Raw genomic sequence first — 18,982 nt, 5'->3', positions numbered from 1 at the left:
TGCTAATTGTAGAAAAGTATGTGAGAAAATGTTTTTAAAAAAATTCCAAACATGGCAGAATTTAACTTGAAGTAACTTTATTAAGTTGCTGTGGTTAGCTTTCAGAAGTTAAGAAGTGTCAGAATAAAGGTTGCCTGTGTAGCATTATTGTGATAATTTGTTCTTTCATTAATGAACTTAATTTTTCTGTTTCTGTTGACATTATTCATTGCATGTAGTGTTGGGCTGTGTCAGAGCTCCTCATCACAGGTAAATACCTGTTTTACCTGGTTCTTCAGATCTGTTCCTATGGGGTACAAACACTTTCTGTGTATTTGTTTCCTCTTTTGTTTCTTCTCAGAGTTCCCATTTCTCTTGCATCTTTTTCCTTTGTTTTCCCCTGTTCCTGAATTTCTGTACAATCTCTCCAGCAGAATTTCTTCCACCCACAACAGCTCTAAGTCTACTTTCTGCCCTTTTCATCTGTTGCTTCCCTTTTCTCACCGCAGCATTCCTATTCCACCATCTCTCCGTCCTTTTCCCCAAGCTGAGTTTCAGTTTTGACTTTCTCTTCAGCACAAGTTGTTCTTTGTCCCTGCACCTCAGCCAGGTGCTGTCTCAGGTGTCTGGTGACAAATCTGAGCAGCTGTGACAAATCCCTCAGCATCAGTGCCACACCACCATGGTACAAGGAGATAGCTCACAGGAGTCCTGTCTGTTCAGCCCTAAATACAGAATTCTCCATGGTTATGTTTGAGCAGTGAGGGGCTATCCCAACAGCTTCACTTGTCTGTAGACACAGAGATGTTTTTTATGGATGTGGTAAAGTAAATTTCATCAGTGAAAAGTTCCACTTGAAACTGTGGTAGGGGAGGAGTTGGGAAAGATTTTTGTATTTTGCTACTTGATGAAGGTTGTATATCTTGCAGCCTAGAAGATCACATGCATATAAGTCATATTGAGATTTTCTGTGGAAAATAAAGAATTTACTGGAAATTTTCTTGATGTAGAAGGCAGAAAGTCTGTTCTTAACTTGTTTGTTTTAAGGCCTTTGTTTTGGTAGAACATAAAGTGTCTTCAAGTGAAAGTTTGAGAATACTCTGGATTTTCATAGAAAATTCAAGGAGGATTTAGGTGACATAAGAGCCACCCACATTGTGACAGAAAATGTGAGACTCACTGAGTGTTCTTGTGGATCCCAACAGCAAGGAATGGTGACTGTGCCTTCTTCCTGAGACACTTTGGCAGTGGGATGCAGTTGTTTGGTTTCACACCATGCACACTTAGGTACAGTGAGCTGACAGCATGCTGAGTGTTTTGGGCCACATTGGTTCTTAATTTTGGTACCTAAAGAAAAATCAGTAACAAAATGTCTTTCGTGTGTTGGTTTTTTCCCCCTGAACATGAATGAGAAGGTTTAATTTTAAAACAGGAAGAGCAAAGCCAAAGTGAAGTGTACTTTGGTGCTGGAATTGAGCTTTTTCCTTTTTTATTTCAGGTTCACCTGGGCAAGCCTTTCTGTGTGGTATGTTTTTGCTAGGGGTGGAAGAGAACATTATTTAACCTTTCTCAAACTAAAAATAAGATGCCTTCAGCCTGACCCTGGGGAATCTAGCTGATTTGTCTGCTCTTATTACTTGAGTGAGGCTGCCTCATTTGTTCTTGGTATGAATTTCATAAGCCTCTGGTTTTATTTTAAAGTTTTCTGCACTCTCCTAATTTTGGTTATATTGATCACTGTCTTCAAGCAGTTCTTTTTCAGGTTTTGAACATTCTCTGGACATTCAGCTTTGTGATAGGATACCAGGTGCCCTCCTCAGCTGGGCAGAGGAGAGAAAACAAAACAAGATTTCTGGATCAATATAAGGACAGGGAGAGATCATTCAGCAATTGCCATCATGGGGAGAACAGACTTGACTTGAGGAAATTACCTGATAATGAATTTAGTTAAATCAGAGTAGGATAGTGAGAAATAAAACCTTAATAAAAACCTTCTCTCACTCTTCCCTTCTTCGTGGGTTCAACTTTCCTCCCATTTTTTTTTCCGCCTCTCCTTCCCAGCAGCACAGGGGCCAGGGAATGAGGGTTGTGGGCAGCTCATCATACATTGTTTCTGCTGCTTCTTCCTCCCAAGGTGAGGACTCCTCACACTGTTCCTTTCTCCAGGGTGAGGTCCTTCCCACAGGCTGCCAAAACCTGCCCATGGAACCCCCATTCACTTGTCTGTCTGCTGTACTCTCTTTACTACCTTGAAGTTCATTGTTTTTTTTCTGATTTCATCTAAAACATATGAAACTATTAGAGGTGATACAGCCACAAAAAATACACAGCCTGCTCATTTAAGTATTCACTGTAGCCTGAGAAAATAATGTTTATTTTAGTTTTCTCATCTGAAATCAAAGTACTGCTTCCTATCTTGTACTCTTTTTTTTTTTTTTCACTGAGCAAAAATTACACCTTTAAGAGCTAAAGTAAAAATGCATGTTAAGATCAAGAAAAAAAAATCTTCATCTTGCAGTTGCATCAGTATCAGTCATCCAGGAATAGCAGTGAGCTAATTAAGCTCAGTGGAATTTTCCATCTGGCATCCTTTGTTAGGCTGTATAGATTTTCCTGCCCTAGTAGGGTAAGCTGCAGTAGGATATTAAAAGAGGTAATAACTTTTGTGTTACTTTAAAGTGGATGTCTATTTATGTCTGATGTAGCTTTCTCTGGCTCACTTCCTCCATGGCTTCTCTCCCTGAATTAAGGAGCTCCTTGTTCCCTTCAGAGCACAGAAGGAAGGGACTTGTTTAATATTTTCTCTCTGACAAAGCCCTTAAATTGCTCAGCCAGAAGAGAGATGGGTGTTCAGGAGATCTTGCTAATTTTGGGTGTCAGTGATTGGCACTGTTTTTACCATGGCTGTTTTGCATAAAGAAGGCCAAGGATTTTTCTTCCTTTCTGTGCTGATTTCTAGTTTTGTGCTCCAACAACTCCAACCTGCAGAGGGTGGTTTGGAACTCTGATGCTGTTCCTGCACCCCAAGGTGAGCACCCCTCTATTCCCATGGCTCTGGAGACGGGGCTGTGTGCTAAGCACACCTCTGGCTGGGGAGCTGTGGGTTTGAGACCTTGGAGAAGGGAGGCTGGCACAGCTGTACATGAAAACTGTCCTTGAGGGTCTCTGACACAGCCTCAGAAAGAAGAAAAAGCATTTGGTATTTTGTGGATTGCCTGGAACATGGTGAAGGATGTCCACACCATGGCTGGTTCTTGAAGAACACTCTCACCTAAATCTGTGTGACTTTACATATTCTCCTGGAGTCAGATCCAATGTAAATTCAACCATCTCTTCCTTAATTCAAGGGTGATATTAAGACCATAATGTGAAGAATTTTCTTGGTATACACCACTGATTCCCAAAATTCCTTGATGCAAATTCTTTCCTTGTCTGTTATTTAAAACAGCAGCTAAATTCTATAAATGCTCACAAGATATGGATAGAATTTCTAGCTTTGCTGTAATTTTTTCCTGTAGGACTACATGAATAATGCAATGCTCAATAAACAATATTTATATATGGATAGATTTTTATAGTGTCTGACTTTAATAAAGAGAAGTGCTTACCAGTGAAAGTTCCATATTAAAAATATGTTGCTGAAAATAGTTTATTAATCCAGTGTTTTGTAAACAAGACAGCCAGGCCCATTTTCAGGGTGTGAAGCCCCTCAGGTCTCTTCTTGAGACAGTTTCTCACCTGTGTGAGATAAGGGGCCTGAAAAGGGTGGGCAGGGAGCTCCTGGGTTGGTTTTTTATCACTGAAAGTTTCCAGACTTTGCAGCTGCTGAAGACATTAAATCAAAGACAAAGGTCTTGTAGCTTAATTTTAAAGCAATATTGGCAAATTTGGAATCTGCCTGTGTCCTTGTGATTAAAACCAGCTTTAAACTGCTGTTCTTTTAGTTTTCCCAATCTTTTCTGTATTTGGGGAAAACTAGCAAAGTTTGAATCCTGCATTTGCCATAAATTTAAAAATGTTTATCTGATATTTATCTTTGAAGTTATTAAATTTATTATCAATATCTTTTATTCAATGATCTATTTCACACAGTCATCAGTGATAGTGCAGAAATGCATACTGCCTCAGTAATCTGTTAAATAATTGTGTTCTCTCCTGTTAATGAGCCTTCTGGCAGCCAAAGCAATAGAAATATGTAAATCAGCTTGACTTTCCTGTTTCTGATGGTGTCTTTCTTCTGGTTGTGTTTTGTTTCAGAGGAATTTTGGATTTTTCTCTTGTACTTCAGGAATACACAAGTAGCTATTTCAGACAATGCACTCCATGCTTTTATAAACTAAACTATTTTTTTCTGCTTTGTTTTTTGTGTGATGCAACTGCTTTACAATACTATGAACTAAAATAATATGTGGAGTTATACTAATACAGTTAGTATGTATCCTTAGATTTAGACTTTGGCTTTGCATCATTTAAAAATCTTTACTGTTTAAAACTTGCACGATCTTTAAACACATGATCCAAATAGTTGTGTTGGCCATTGCTCACATTGCTGTTTAAAACTGACTTTTCAAGGAAGTAAATTTTCTGGAAGAAATGTGGAATTAGGAATGTGAAGCAGTGGTTAATTTTAGAAATTTCTTTTTTGCACCGGCACCTTACAGATGTGCAGCTGATCACCTGTATCTTCTGGCTAATAACCAAACCTGTTAAGATTTCTGTTGTTTATCTGAATGCAGATGTTTATAAAATAACTTTTCCTTCCTGTCAGTACCATAAAAGTGACACAGCTGCAAGAGAGGCACACAGTGCTTTTAGTTCTCCCTTCAAGTTGTCCAGCATTATTTCATTTAGCAACTCCTTTGCCAATGATGGCATATAAAGGAAGGAGGAGCAGAGGTTGACTTTCAGACAGCAGCTACAGCTTCTAGTGCAGGCACTCAAGTTTCTTTAAAATTCTCTTGCTCTTGTAAACTGAAGAAGATGGGATGTCACTGGTCGAAAATAAACACAAAATTTCAAGTTGTCATTTTAAGAGGTGTTTTTTTATGACCATTACTATCCTTGAAAATTGTGTTAGAGCAGTCAAAGTGCATGTATTCTGGTGCTGAAATTAAGGCCTAGACTGTTATTCACCAGAGAGAGCACTTAAAGCACTTTACTCCAATTATATGTCTGCTGCACGAGGCTGTTAGTGCCTCCTGGAGCAATTATCTCTGAAAGTCTTGTAGTGCAGATCCACTTCCACTGGGTGGTGGCCAAAGCTTGTTTGAGCAGGGGAAGTAAAGAGAGGCAAACTTTCTTTAATATCTTTCTTATCTTTCGGGGAACAGTCAGATCTGCTTGTATTTGCTTTGCTCCTTTTCATGTCAGGGAATATGCTTGCCAACAGCAAGCAAGCACCTGATTGTTCTTGTTTTGCTTAAGTTGTCTCCCTCTACTTCCATTGCTCTCCTTCCTCACCCATTTTTCACCATGTTTCCTTTGTTGTTTGTTTATTTTATGCTATATTGCACAGAAGCCAACTAAATCACTACCTTTCTTTTAAAGGAAAAATAGAAAATCTATAGTTGCTGCTCTGTAAACTGATACAAGCTATTACAGTGCTTGTTTTTGGGAAAAGACAGTGACTAAACTGTCTAGAAATCTACTCTGTTGAAGGAAGGAAGAAGGATGAAAGTAGAGACATCCATATCTCACAGGAATACTGGCAGCTTGGGAAAAATCTTATTGCCCTGCTTGCTTTAGAGGACAAAGGGACATTTTGATTATTGTACAGGTCAAAACAGTCACAGCTGAACTAGACAGCTTTGTCTTAACTTCTGGTTTTAAAATGCTTTCAATTCTTGTATGTAAACATCACAGATTGTACAGAAAAGCACTTGTCCCAAAAGTACTTCTTACAGAATTGGGCAGTTTCTCCATTTCTCAGTCAGACAGATATGTCCAGACAGTGAATTAACTCAGATCTTGGATCAGCAACACAAACAGATACTCAATTGAGTTTCCTTTAAAACATCCAACTAAAATTTCTTCCTGCTCAAATCTGAGGAGTTTGAACAGTGAGTGTGGTTGAAGTACTACAGGAGATGGTTGAGAGCTGTGTGTGAGGCTTTAGGCAGATTTGGAGTGGGAAAATGTTAGATAAAAGCAATGGGGCTTGAAGGAATTGGTGCTTCTGCATGCTTGTCTGGTAAGCTGTTTGTGTACCTCTTCAGGTAGAGATGTTTGTTGGGCCTTGGTTTCTTTTGTTTGCTTTTGCATTAAGGTTTCTTATCCTCAGCTTTTTGCTTTTATGATCTATTTTCTTTCTTGCTTGCTAGCATGCAGCATCATGGGTTTCTTGCTGTTATTGCTGATAGTGGACTGCTTAAAGCATTCCCAAACACAGTTGGCATGCTCTTTGTGCATTTGAGGAGTGTCTCATTGCAGTCATGTGCATGGTGGTAATTTGGTTATCCTCTACTTGTTTATTTTGTGAACTTTTTTGGAACTCAAGGAGTTTGGGGGTTTTTGTTGTTGTTTTGGGGTTTTTTTTTTTGTTGGTTTTTATTTGTTTGTTTGTTTGGTTTTGGGTTTTTGGTTTTTTGTTTTTTTTCCTTGTTCCACTGGAAGTGGCAACTCTGTGTGTGTATAGGTATTTATGTATGATCTGTACACTTCAATCAGAATTAGGCAGCCATTCTGCAGTTTCAAAAAATTTCCTTTAGAAGGTGATTGGTTTGCAAGATGCCTTTTTGCTGCAGCATCATAGATCCTTACACAATTCCTTTCCTCTCAGTGCTGTTTATGGCTGGAGGTGATCAGTGCTGGAGAACCTCTGAACCAGAGCAAGCTCTGTTCTGGTAGCCTTGGTTTGGTGCCTGCAGCAATGTGGCCTTGCTTGTTTCCACAGGCAGGTGTGGGTGGCTGAGCAACCAGTGCCCCTTGCTGGCATCCAAGGTCAAGTCAAACCAAGTTTTGTGCAAGTCCTGTGGCTGAGGTTTAACCTGTATTTCTTCTTTTCCCCACTGAGCCTTTTTCCATTGTTCTGTATTTTGTTTTCCCTGACAGCCCTGAGCTTTGGTGTTACCAGCCTATAAACACAGGATTGTGCTGTTAAAATGCAGAGGTTTTCTTCTAGGTGAATTATTCTCTTGCAACATTTTCCTTGTTACTCAGGATGTGAATTAATGCTGAATTCTAACAATTTCACTACAGACATGGCAAGATTTCTCTGATAGCCATCTTACAGCTGTGATTCATGTTACAGGACACATCATCCAGACCATGCAGCCCACATGTGCCTGGCTGTAGTGTGTTCCTTTAGCCTGAAATGAAAAGGAAAGGTGACACAAAGCAGCCTTGATAGAATTCAATAAAAATGTCTGCAGTATTCTCACTTGGGTTTATTAGAGCTTAATGGTAATTAGGAAACCTTAAGTGTGTGAAATTAAAAACCAAAACCTCACACAAACCCCACCTTTATAGTGCAACCTGGTATATTTAAGGATCTCCTATTGCTCTGTAGACATTTCTTAGAGTAAAAGCTGTGAGAAAATAAATCAGTTCATGTTTTTGATGACCGTGGGCAAATGAAGGAAGCATTGCAGCTACCAGAGGAACTGGTCTTCAGGTTTTCATATATGTGACTAGAATATTTTAACTTAAAGTGTGGAAGAACGTAAACACTTTTTCTAAAACATGTTTTCTGTACAAGGACAGAAATTAAATAATTTAGCAATGCTGCAGAACCATTTTCTTGTGCTATTCCATAACTACTTTGGATCTCCTGGTGGCTGTAAATGGATTAGCAGCCCATAAAGATTAGTTCTGTATGATTTAGATAGCAGATTTTTAGTGTGTATTTTGTATGTACCAAAGTATTGTTTCTTAATGCAGACTTCATGCTATTTTCACATTCAAGATTAGTAAGACTGAAAGCACTGCAATCTATGGTTTAAGTAGCGGGAATATTTATTATGTGCAAAATTCACTTTTATTTAGGAGACAAGATCTTCAGCTTTGCCTAATGGTGTATTTGAAGATGCAGATGGAATTAAATGACACAAATGACTCTTGCCAAACCAAAAGCAAGTTCAGAAAGTGAACTCCTATTCATAAAGACTGAAGGACAATTTTGGAGAGGCTGTTGCAGCAGCCAGTGTATTGCAGAGCTGTTAAATCACCACTTTTACAGCATCCATGCAACTCCTTCCTTTGTCTCTCATCTGTTCTTCCAGTGGAGGAACACTCCCTTGCTGGGGGGTGCAGGTCTGAGAGCCCTGTTCCAGATTTTATTTGGGAATAGTGGGGGCCCATATGGGAAGAGACCAAACATCAGACTTGGAATTCCAAGAGCCACTCACTGGAGCCTAGTGCTGAGGCCTGGCCCCACTGTTTGCTGTATGTGAAGTGAGGTTTCTGAAGTTATTTCTGAAGCAAAGGGTAGGTTTTAGGTTTCCATATGACTTTTGGCCCTTACAAAGAAAAATCAAGAATACACTACTTAATTGTTTGGCAAAGCTAAGCTGTTTCTATTAAGTGATTTATTTAGTTATCTTGTTGTGATGGCACCATTGTGTTCTTCTCTGCTGTCCTCCTGGCTGGCTCAAACTCAGTTTTCCTTTTGTTTATACAGCCACTGATCCCTGCTGGTAGTTTGTTCACTGTTATAACAAATAGCAGTCGCCTTGGCTGCTGGCTTTCCTCAGTGTGTCTGTATCAGGAGCCACTCACCAAAGATTGAGCTCCTGCTCATGCCTGTGTAAATGAACATAGCTCACTTGTGACTACAGCCCTTGTCAGGGAGAGACACTTGTGTTATTCACTCCTGTGAACCCTTATAGACAAACAAAAAGAAATTACAAATAGCTAGAAAGTGAGGTGCTAACTCTCTGATCTCTGGTGGGAAGAGACTATACAGTCCTTGCCTTAGGAAAAAGCAGGGATTGGGCAAAATTATTTTACCAACAGCCATTTTATATAATTTATTTTGCATGGCATTTAAGCTAGGGTAGCCATTTCTTTTTTCCTCCTTACAACAAAGCTTCTGTTTATAAATAGATACACAGTGAATAGGACTTGTTTGGTAATGCTGACTTTAAAACTTTTGTGTTTTTTTTTTTTAAATGCTGAACATCAAATGAATTAAATCTAGATTAATACATTTAATGAGAAGTGCATGACCTTTTCTTCTTATAATGGGAAAGTAATGGATTACACAATTAAATAAGTTATATGCAAGTAGATATGATAAAATACTTCAGCTGTGATTATGGAGGGCGTTGACTGCTAAGGAGAAGGATTGCGGTAGAAAATTTGATGTGAATTGTTCTGTGAGCAGCATTGAGCCATGAAACACTTCTTCATTGTTTCTGTATGTCACTGTGGGTTGCTCTGGGTCCCCACACTGTTGATGTTTACCACTGGCTGTTGCAATGCGTTGAGCTCCAGTCTGGGAGAACTTTCCATTCGTGTCCTTGTTCTGTAAATGATGTCCTTGTGTCCTGCAAAACCCGCCCATGGAACACTCAATTGACACCATGACGTAGCCAGGATTGGTGTCAGCTGCTTCAGTTGTTCTGTATTGATAAAAAGCTGAACTGGAAAAAAGACTCTGTGTATAGAGCGTTTTACTGGAGGTTTTTCATACTGAGGATGAAATTTCCAGGCAGGAAAGGGTTTAAGGGGAACAAAGTCTTAATTGTGTTAATGAGGAGCTCCACCCAAAAACTGAAATGAGAGACAGTTTAAAGATGTAATCTGGGAACTTTGTGCATGTGAGGGAGGAGCTGGTGGTGTGGCTTGCTAGAGGTGAACATTAGAGGATGAATGAATGGAAAACAATCCAATGGGAGAGTGATATTGGGAAGGATTCTTAAAGTGGGTAAAGTAGTTTGCTTAATGTAACAATGTGAGGAGGGTTCCATACAGAATAGGTACTGTAACCAACATGCCATCTAGGAAAATGGGGGTTTTTTCAGCAGAGTCATGATAGAGCAAAAGCTTGGTGAGATTGCATCAGCTGTAGGAAGGAATAACTGGTTGGGATTAGAGGCTGAAGAAAATCTGTGTTTGATGTCAGTGTTCAGAAAAACCTTTGAGGTGTTCAGCAGAATGGTGACCCAGAGAGAAGCCCAGTTAATTTCCAGCTATTTGTCTTGCATGACAAACAGATCAAAGAAGGCTTCTGTACAAATGTGAATTTACGTTATTCCTGTTCTTGTTTTAGGTAAAGAAGATGAATTTCCAAAGAAGCCACTGGGGCAGATTCCATCAGGACCTCTGCCTTCTGTGCTTAACTCCACTCCAATGCTTAATGGACAGAACAGTACTGGGACACAAGCAGCAAGACAAAGGACAGAGAGAAGACCATCCACAGAAGAAGAATCAGAAAGTTCACCAAATAACCGAAAAAGAATTAATTCTGTGGAAAAGAAACCTTCCTTAAAACTGCAAAAGATTCGACCAGCAGAGACACAAAACAGTTTGCCTAAGAATGAGGTGGATACCAGAAAAAAGCCTCAGCCAGCAGAGCAAGACAACTCAAGTCTATACAATAATGCAGCTGCTAATCAGAATTCTAATGCTACTTCCAACACAAGAAGGGAATTTGTACCTAAGTGGAATAAACCATCTGATGTCAAAATAATGGAAAAGACAATGAAACTCACTGCAGAGGTGAAAGGGAGGCCAGTAAACCATTCTGGTTTGGGCCCACCACCAAGTCCTGGAGAAATGCAGCCTTTGAATGTAAAGCAAAAGGTGAGGGTTTTGGATGCTGATGAAGGTAAGCGAGGGTCTAATGCATCTCAGTATGACAATGTTTCAGAGGATGAAACTGAGAATGAGAATGTTGTTGAAGAGATGCTTGAGAGAGCTCATCCACAAAGTCCTAGGCATGTAGCATTTTCTAATAGTCCAAGAAAGCAAATGGAAAAAGCACCAGCTCCATTAAAAATACCCAATAATTACACCTTCACTTCACAACCCAGATCTCCAAAATATGCATCTCAGTCTGATGGTCCATCTCATGGACTGAATGTAAAGCAGCCACTGCCAGGTTATAGTAATCCCCCTACTTACTATGGGAATTCTCCAAAGCATGTTTCCAGTATAGGCCATGCAAGCTCTGCACCTCTGCATCCCCACGGGAATCGGCCCAGCCCCTCTAGACGGCCGTACGCTCCTTTCATGCCGGTAGATTATTCCCCAAATAAACCGCAGATGAACTCCTATCCTGCCAGTCGCCAAAATGCTCTTCCAGCAGCCCCTGCCCCGACAGAAGTCGCTCCTGTTGATGCCTACACCAGCAACTCGAGGTCCTCCCCAGGTGTCAAGTTCATCATCCCCCCGGCAGATTATTTACCAGAGGAGAGGAAGTGGCCGGACGCCGCCTACACCTACAGACACGAGCCCTACAGGCAGCCCTGGGGCCAAGAGCTGAACAAAGGCCACCTGGATCATTTCCAGAAATACCAGCATTTTCAGCAAACACCTCTACATGAGCACAGTCTTCCTGCTGTTTCTGTGGATAGTCCAGTGAGATTCAGGACTTCCCCAGCCTTGGAAGAGAATGGCTCCCCACAGTACCAATATGGCAGCGCGTCAGCTCAAGCCCAGCACTATCGGAGCAGAACTGATGGATTGTCTGTGCATGAGTCTGTGCTTCTCTGAGAATCTGGCTGTGCTTAGTAAAGTGGCAAGAACCAAAACCAGTTGAACAGTACTGTGTTAGTAGTAGTCCTCCCCAGTTCTCTGAAATGTGGATGGTTCGTGTGAGTTCAAAAATAACGACACTTTTTCAGAGATGTTTCAGACTTTGCTTGAAAGCTGGTGGAGTTCTTGGACTTGCATGGAAGCTACTGGAAGTGATCTAATGCACATAGACATAGCAATAAGCTCATATCCATCACGTGGTTCATGCTGTCGTCGCTCCTTACATTTTAAATAACTCGTGTTACAATCCTTCTGCCTAAAACCTGTAACACACTGAAAAGTTTTGACTGACATTGTTAATGCACTGTACAGATGTGTGCGTGTGTGCCTGTGTGAGTGTGCACTTACAGTACACAAACTCATGTGGAAAAGAACTAAAGAGTTTAAATTTAAATGCATTTAAATTTGGGCAAAGCTTGTGAAGTACTTTTATTTCATATTAATTTTTCTTTGTAATTTATTTGAGAAGCCATTCATTTTGAATGGGAATTTCTGTCATTTTTATACAGCTGCCTCAGCATCCCAGTATCTGTTCTGGGCAGGAGAGATGCTTTGGGATTATTAATTTAATCATATGTGAGAGTTAATTTCCTCTCCTTTGACTACTGTTTGTCATTTTCCTCAGCAGGAAGGAGCAGGCAAAAATATCTCTCTAATCTGGCTAAGAAATGGTGCTTAAATTCAGGGCAGTGTATAGGAGTTTTTGAAGTGCATCAAAAATGGAGAATTTGTACCTTCTCACCCAAATCTACCTTCAGAATGTTGTTCTATATGCAGAAGACTGGAGCACAGTGAGCCTAATTCCAGATACAGAAATGGTGCTGCACCCTTCACTTTTTGCCACGCTGTGCTGTCAGACTCAAACTGGTTGCAGGGCCAAATCCCACAGGTATCAGAGGATTGCACAGCTCGTTGACACCTCTGTGAAGTGCACGCAGGAGTTTGAGCTTTGCTCCAAGCTTGACATTCCCTGAGCTGTGTGAGTATGCAGTGTCCCTTGCTGAGTGGATTTTGTTGTGTTTTGCCCTTTTCCCCCCAAATTGTGGTTTCCTGTCTGAGGTGGGGCGTGTGCTGTCAGGCTCACACTGCACGGTGTTCTACACTAAAATGACCCTGACTGTTGCTAACAGGAACCTTAAACTCCTGCTGATGTAAGTAATCCTGATTAGTCTTTGCAGCCTTTTCCCCTTTGTGTTCTCCTTTCTGTTTTGACTGTGAATTGGGGTGGAACTAGAAGCAGGTGGATGGAGTGGCACATGGAGGATGGAGCTGCAGGATGCTCTGACCTCTCCCCAGCAGCTGAGGCAGAGGAGGGGCTCACCTGGAGAGCTCCCTGGAGTGCTGAACAGAGAGATTGCTCTAATACTGAAGTACTAAACATTGGTATCAACACCAGTTGGGAAGGTTGTCCTGTTCCTTCTTTTTTGTAAGGTTTGTTAACTGAAAACATAGAAATGGATATTATTTTTTTTTCCTTTAAAGAATGAGCTTTAGTGCCTATTATTGCTGCAGGTTGGCTCTGTAAGTTTTAAGGTACAGAAGTAAAACAATTTTTTCAAATGGAAGTAACATTTACTTAGTATGTTTCAGAACTTTTTTTTTTGTATATAACGTGTCTGATGTAATTTTTAATAACTGGGCAATTTTATATTTTAAAAATTGCAAACTGCAGCGAAGTAACTGTAGCCAAGCACTACACTGAAATCCTAAACTAAAATTGTGAAGATAAATATGACTTGGGCTTACTTTAGTTCTGATTGCTTACAGCAGCTTAGAAATGTATGTATATAATATTTTGGCTAAGTGTAATAATCTCAGTGTTTAATGATGGTTCTGTAATTCATAACAAAGCTGTACAATTTATTTGTGCAAACAACTTGAGGCTCAAAAATATGTATCAGCATTAGTAAATACTGTAGATTTTTATATATAAAATATATACACACTATTTTCTTATTTCATCTGCAACAGTTTTATAACTGTGTATCCTATTTTGATGTGACTGTATTTTTAACATGTTAAAATAATAATAATTAAGCTTATGTTGTTTTGTCTTTCTTCTTAATTATTTGGTTAGCTCCAAACTGGACTGTAGCTATTCTCAGCACAAATAATTGCTTTTCATAAATGAGTCATGTATATATATATGATGTAGCCTATTTAATTTGTACATGTTTATTTTTAGACTAAGCAATGTGGATAAAATCTATATAGTGCTTTTGCATTATTGCAGAAGTGGCAAGATTATTGATTATAGTTTATTACACAGGCTAAACCTTAGCCTGTCATTTGCAAAAACTAGGAGCATAAACTGTGATCATTGTTTTCTGGTTTTGTTCTAATAATCTCACCCAATACCAGTTTAAAAGAGAATTGTTGGCATAAGGAATTTGCAAAGTTGCATTGATCAAAGTGCAAAATAATATTTTGACTGTGGCTTCTGTCTCTCACATGTTTGGAGGATGCTGTTGAGTTGTTTTTTTAAAAGAAAAGCAACCCCGCCTTGTGTCATCTGATTGTCGTGCAAAACACATTTTTATTTTCATTTAACTGGACAAACCAGACTCAGGGCACAGGCAGATTTCAGTCTGCCATTCATACCAGCAGCAAAACCCACTTGGTGCTGCAGAGGGAAGGGAGGCACAGCTGTGCCAGTGCCTTGCTGGTGGAGGGGCTCAGCTCAGTGTCTTGGATTAGATACCTCACAAGAGCTTTGCTGTCACTGTTTTCTTTGATCTGAAAACAGTGGAGAGGTAAGTACCAGCATAAAATATTTGAGACCTTTTTTTTCTTCTATGGTTTAATAATTTTCCAAGATGTCTGCTTTGAGCTGGATAAACTGTAAGTTTCTTGTCCAAGTTAGTTGTCATGGCTTTCCTTGTGTGAGACAAATTCAGCATAGGGATTTGGAGAATTAACACAGAGCAACACAGAGGACTAAGTAAGGAGACATGTCTAACTTCTGTATGGCAAACATTTAGTGAAATTAAACTAATTAGGATTTAAAGGGAAAAGAAAGAGCCTTGAGTGTATGCTGTGGTTGCTTTTCCTTTCATTTGAGTGCTGTGCTAGTTTAGATCTAATGACTTCAGTGTGGCACTGAAGCATTTGGTCTTGTGCAGTACAAATTGTTGTGGCCAGGGAAGAAAGGAAGGATGGTATCACTGGTACTTAACCCTTTTGGTGGGTGGGATGTGATGGCAAGATCCAGGTGCTTGCTTGCCTGGATAACCAAGTTATGTTGTGCACTCCAAGTGAAGACAGAAGCCATCCCTGCTCCTTCTTCCAGGGAGGATTCTGGCATCAGATTTGGTGATGAATCTGAATCTAAACATTCACTTGCTTGGGCAGCTCAGGAAGAGAATCTGACCTCAGGAAAATTCTTTCCTTTTCTCCAGATCCAGCTGTGCCCAGTCTGTAATGCTTTAGGGAATACAACACAGAGGAAAGAGAAAACCTGTTTAGCCAGAAGTCTGTTAAGGAGAGTATTCCCTCCTACACCTGCTGATCACTGCCTAAAGCCTTAAAGCATGATATTGTTTGCAATTGTTTCAAAATTACCAGACTGGAGTGGACAATTCTGTTTTTCTCATGGCCAAGGTGTGTAAATGCCAGTTTCCTCTGTAGCACCTGTCAGCAGCAGGAATCCCTTGTTGTAAAAGTAATTGTTCTACCCCCACTATCAGTAAACTTCCAAGGCAAAAAGCCAGAGAGTTTTAGAAATCATGGAGGATGCAGAACAGAAGTACCTTATTGCTAGTCAAAGATACAACATTATAATAAACAGAATAATTCCAAAATTAGATGCAAACAGTAAACAACATTGAAGTGTCAAAAGACAGAACAGCCTTCCAGTGTGGGGAAGCAAATCTGAAGCTTCCCTGAGGTACACAGACATTTTCCAGGGAGATTCTTCTCAAGAATCCTATCCTGAATTTCACATCATCCTCAATATGACTTTGAAATGGACTTGCAAATTGCAGACTTTTTTTTTAATCTCCCCCTTGGGTGGCATTACACTGCATGCACAAAGAAGAATACTATTTAAAATATGCCATCAAACGCCCACCGTTTCACTTCCAGCAGAGAACATTCCACTTTCCATACTTCAGTGAGAGGAAAATATAATCTTTTTTTTTGTAGTCCTTTAAATACTGCATTTTTGTAAAGTTCTGCAAATGTAGCATAGTTACAGTTTAACAGCTACTTAACCAAGTATCATTCAGATGCTTGCTTAGAGATCCTCTTTAGAGGAGCTTCAGATGGCATGAAGCTGCTGCATAATTTGCTGCAGTTTCTCTTTTCTTTTGGGCAATATTAAGACAATCCAAATGCTTTTAGTGGCAGAGTTGCAATGAGGAGATGACTAGGCCAACAACTGAAATTGGAAATATAATTGCAGTCATTTTGGAATAGCCTTTAAATGGTTGCCAAACCCTGGGAAAGACACCATTTTCTGGGTTCTTCGTGCCAAGAGAGCTCCTTCCTGCAGCAGGGAACACGTAGGTGCCTCTCCTGAGTGATTTGATTCCCTCTGCTCACACCAACTGCTTTTCTTTGTGCTTATGGAGTTAATATGTTAGTAGAAAATCAATGGAACTTTTAGAATGAGTGATGAGAAAACAAAGCTATCTTGTTCTGACTTTTCTTCCTTCCTTTTTTTGTTTGTTTGTTTTACTGATTTTATTGTCAGCCTTGTCAAGGTGAGCTGTGTGAGATGTGATTCTTCTGTCTTTCTCTAGTAATGTGCCAACATGTTTTTCAGAGGCTTTGTGATGCCTTTTGCTGCTAGTTCTGCTGTATATCAGAGGTTATTGTTTGCCTCTTCAGCTTTTCTTTTCTGGATTATGTGCAAATTAAGGGAACAAAAATTATATTCTCAGTTTTGTAGTTGGTCAGAAATCCTCCAAGAAGGGTAATTCCTGACAGAAAGCAATTTAATTTGGCAGTTGGTGAAGGACACTGTAAAGTGGAGACTTTTTTTAAAAGTCTATGGAATCCAAAGTCTAAGGTTGTTTCTGCTTGGGGTCAAGCACCAAAAACCATATTAGACACAGGCCAAGGAAGAACTTTTTGCAAAATGCTGTGTCCTGCCACAGACACATGCCAGCTTGGAGCTACAGCTGCCCTGCCAGTCCAATATGTTTGATTTGGTTAAGTAAATAACCTGTTTCCTGGGAATTCTTGGCATTTCTTTTGTCAAATTTTTCTGCTGGAAATGAGGTAAAGAATTGAGGCCTGGGCTGGGAACTGGGGTGCCTGAGCTCCTCTCTTTAATTAGGAGAACTGAAGTTGGCTTTTGGTTCAAACCATCCACTCAATTTTTGTATTTGTAAGTTCAGGATTATCTTTTAGAATAACTTGTGGTATTGTCCCTTAGGACTTGGGTTTCTCCAATGACAGAAGGTCTGTTAGATCACTTTGTCTAATCTGTGCCTCTTTTTAAACTTCCCTGTTCCCATATTTCCCCAAAGAGAGCTCAGATCTGGGAATGACTCCATAGGCAGTAAACTGATCTTAGTGGTTGATGGTAGATCTCCAGTGCTGCCATCAGGTGGGTTGGATGGTATTTTCAGGCACCTTAGCACTCAGCATGAAAACTGGAGTTCTGCAGTACAGGTAAGTGGAAAAGCTTTGCTGGTGCAAGGCTCCCCTTGAACCCAGCAGCAATGTGTGGTTTATAGTAAAACAGCTTTGGAGCAGAAGGGCTGGTGATGCTTAAACATGGTGATGCTTAACTGCCCTAACCTGTGGGGGTAGAGGTCAGTGCTGTGGTGGTAGAGCTTGTAAAGCTTGTTTCTAGAAACATTGGGGTTTTGTTCCTCTGAAATTTCACAGGGAAGGAAACCACAAGGATTATCAAGTCCAGCTCCTGGCCCTGCACAGGACACCCCAAGAGTCACAGTCACACTCTGTGCCTGAGAGCATTGCCCAAGCACTTGAACTCTGCCAGGCTCAGTGCTGTGACCACTGCCCTGGGGAGCCTGGTGCAGTGTCCAACCACCCTATGGGTGAAAAACCTGTTCTAGTAACCAACCTAAACCTCCCCTGGCACAACTTGAGGACATTCATTCCCTGTCACTGTCACCACAGGGCAGAGATCAGTGCCTCCCCCTCCTCTTCCCCTCACAAGGAGGCTGTAACTGCAATGTGGTCTCTGCTCAGTTTCCTCCAGGCTGAACAGACCAAGTGCCCTCAGCTGCTCCTCATGTGGCCTCCAGACCTTTCACCATTCTTATTACTCTCCTTTGGACACTGTCTAATAGTTTAATATCTCACATTGTGGTGCCCAAAACTGCACACGGCCTTCAAGGTCAGCAGTGAAACACATCATGGAGAACCCGTGCTCTCAGAGGAGGAGGAGTTGGTCCATTCTGGGACTCAGCAGTATCAAATTCCTGGACACAAGCCCCATGAAGGTAACCTAGAACCAACTGGGTATCATGTTTATATTAAAGTGGTTTTAGAACAGTCCTCTTGGTCTCAGTGTTCCTTAGAGACAGCTCACCCAATCACCCTTTCAATCTCCAAGGAAAGTGACTGTGTTGAAAGATATTTCTTTGATGGCATTTGTTCAGACTGTGTCTGGAGCTCCTGAAACCCTTCAGAGTGCTCTCCCTTTTTTGTTCCCCAGGTTTTATTGTGTCAGGTTTTTTCCATCTGAGTTTTTTCAATTCCAGTAGAGATGTCCACCTGTTTGCTTCTCCAGTGGATGAATTTTCTTTCAATTCTTGTGTCAGCCTGTCATGAGCTTCATGCTTGGTGTCAATTCATTGCATTCTCCAATCTTTCTCAAAGTCTGTCTTCAATTTGCAGTGCTGTCACTTTGCCTTGGAGAAAACACTGAAAAAGGGACAAAGTGCATTATTTGGAGATGATAAATCAGAAATTATGAGTGTAAAAGCCACTTTAGAGAGGTCTGTCTGGTGGTTGTGCTGTGAGCAGCACCTGTATCATCCTAAGTGATAGAGGTGCTTATTTGTTACCCTGTTAATTGGAAGGGCTGGGATGATCAGTGGCTTTGCTGAGCTCTTTTCCCCAGTGATATCTGGCTTGTGTGGGAGGTTGTGTCCATGATTTGACAATTTGATGCTGGTCAGCACAAAGGAGCAAGCCAGCCTTTGCTGGATGGCTGAGCACAGAATTCTCTGTAAATATTTCATCACATATAGTGAATAAAGAAGGAATGGTCTCTCCTTGCCATGGAAGGAGTATTCCCACAGCTACAGAAAGCAATTTGCAGCTGCTGAAGTCATATAGAGCTGTACCCCAACTTTTTTGAGGCTGTACATTGTGATTTTGCTGT

General features: G+C 40.5%; 1 protein-coding gene across 6 annotated transcripts in view; it reads left to right on the top strand.

Moving 5' to 3' along the window:
- USP6NL (USP6 N-terminal like) overlaps window positions 1-13,708 on the top strand; it is a 114,739-nt gene extending 101,031 nt beyond the window's left edge. For all 6 annotated transcript variants that reach the window (XM_058023410.1, XM_058023411.1, XM_058023412.1 and 3 more), the window contains one exon: window positions 10,190-13,708. In XM_058023410.1, the coding sequence (XP_057879393.1) occupies window positions 10,190-11,634 (1,445 nt within the window). In that variant the 3' untranslated portion in view covers window positions 11,635-13,708. The remainder of the gene's footprint in view (window positions 1-10,189) is intronic.
- The last annotated feature ends 5,274 nt before the right edge of the window (window positions 13,709-18,982 follow it).

This window comes from Melospiza georgiana, chromosome 4, assembly GCF_028018845.1.
Source record: "Melospiza georgiana isolate bMelGeo1 chromosome 4, bMelGeo1.pri, whole genome shotgun sequence".
In the NCBI taxonomy this organism is placed as follows: Eukaryota; Metazoa; Chordata; class Aves; order Passeriformes; family Passerellidae; genus Melospiza; species Melospiza georgiana.
Note: the sequence above shows the minus strand (reverse complement) of the source record. Positions and strands in the feature narration are given on the sequence as shown.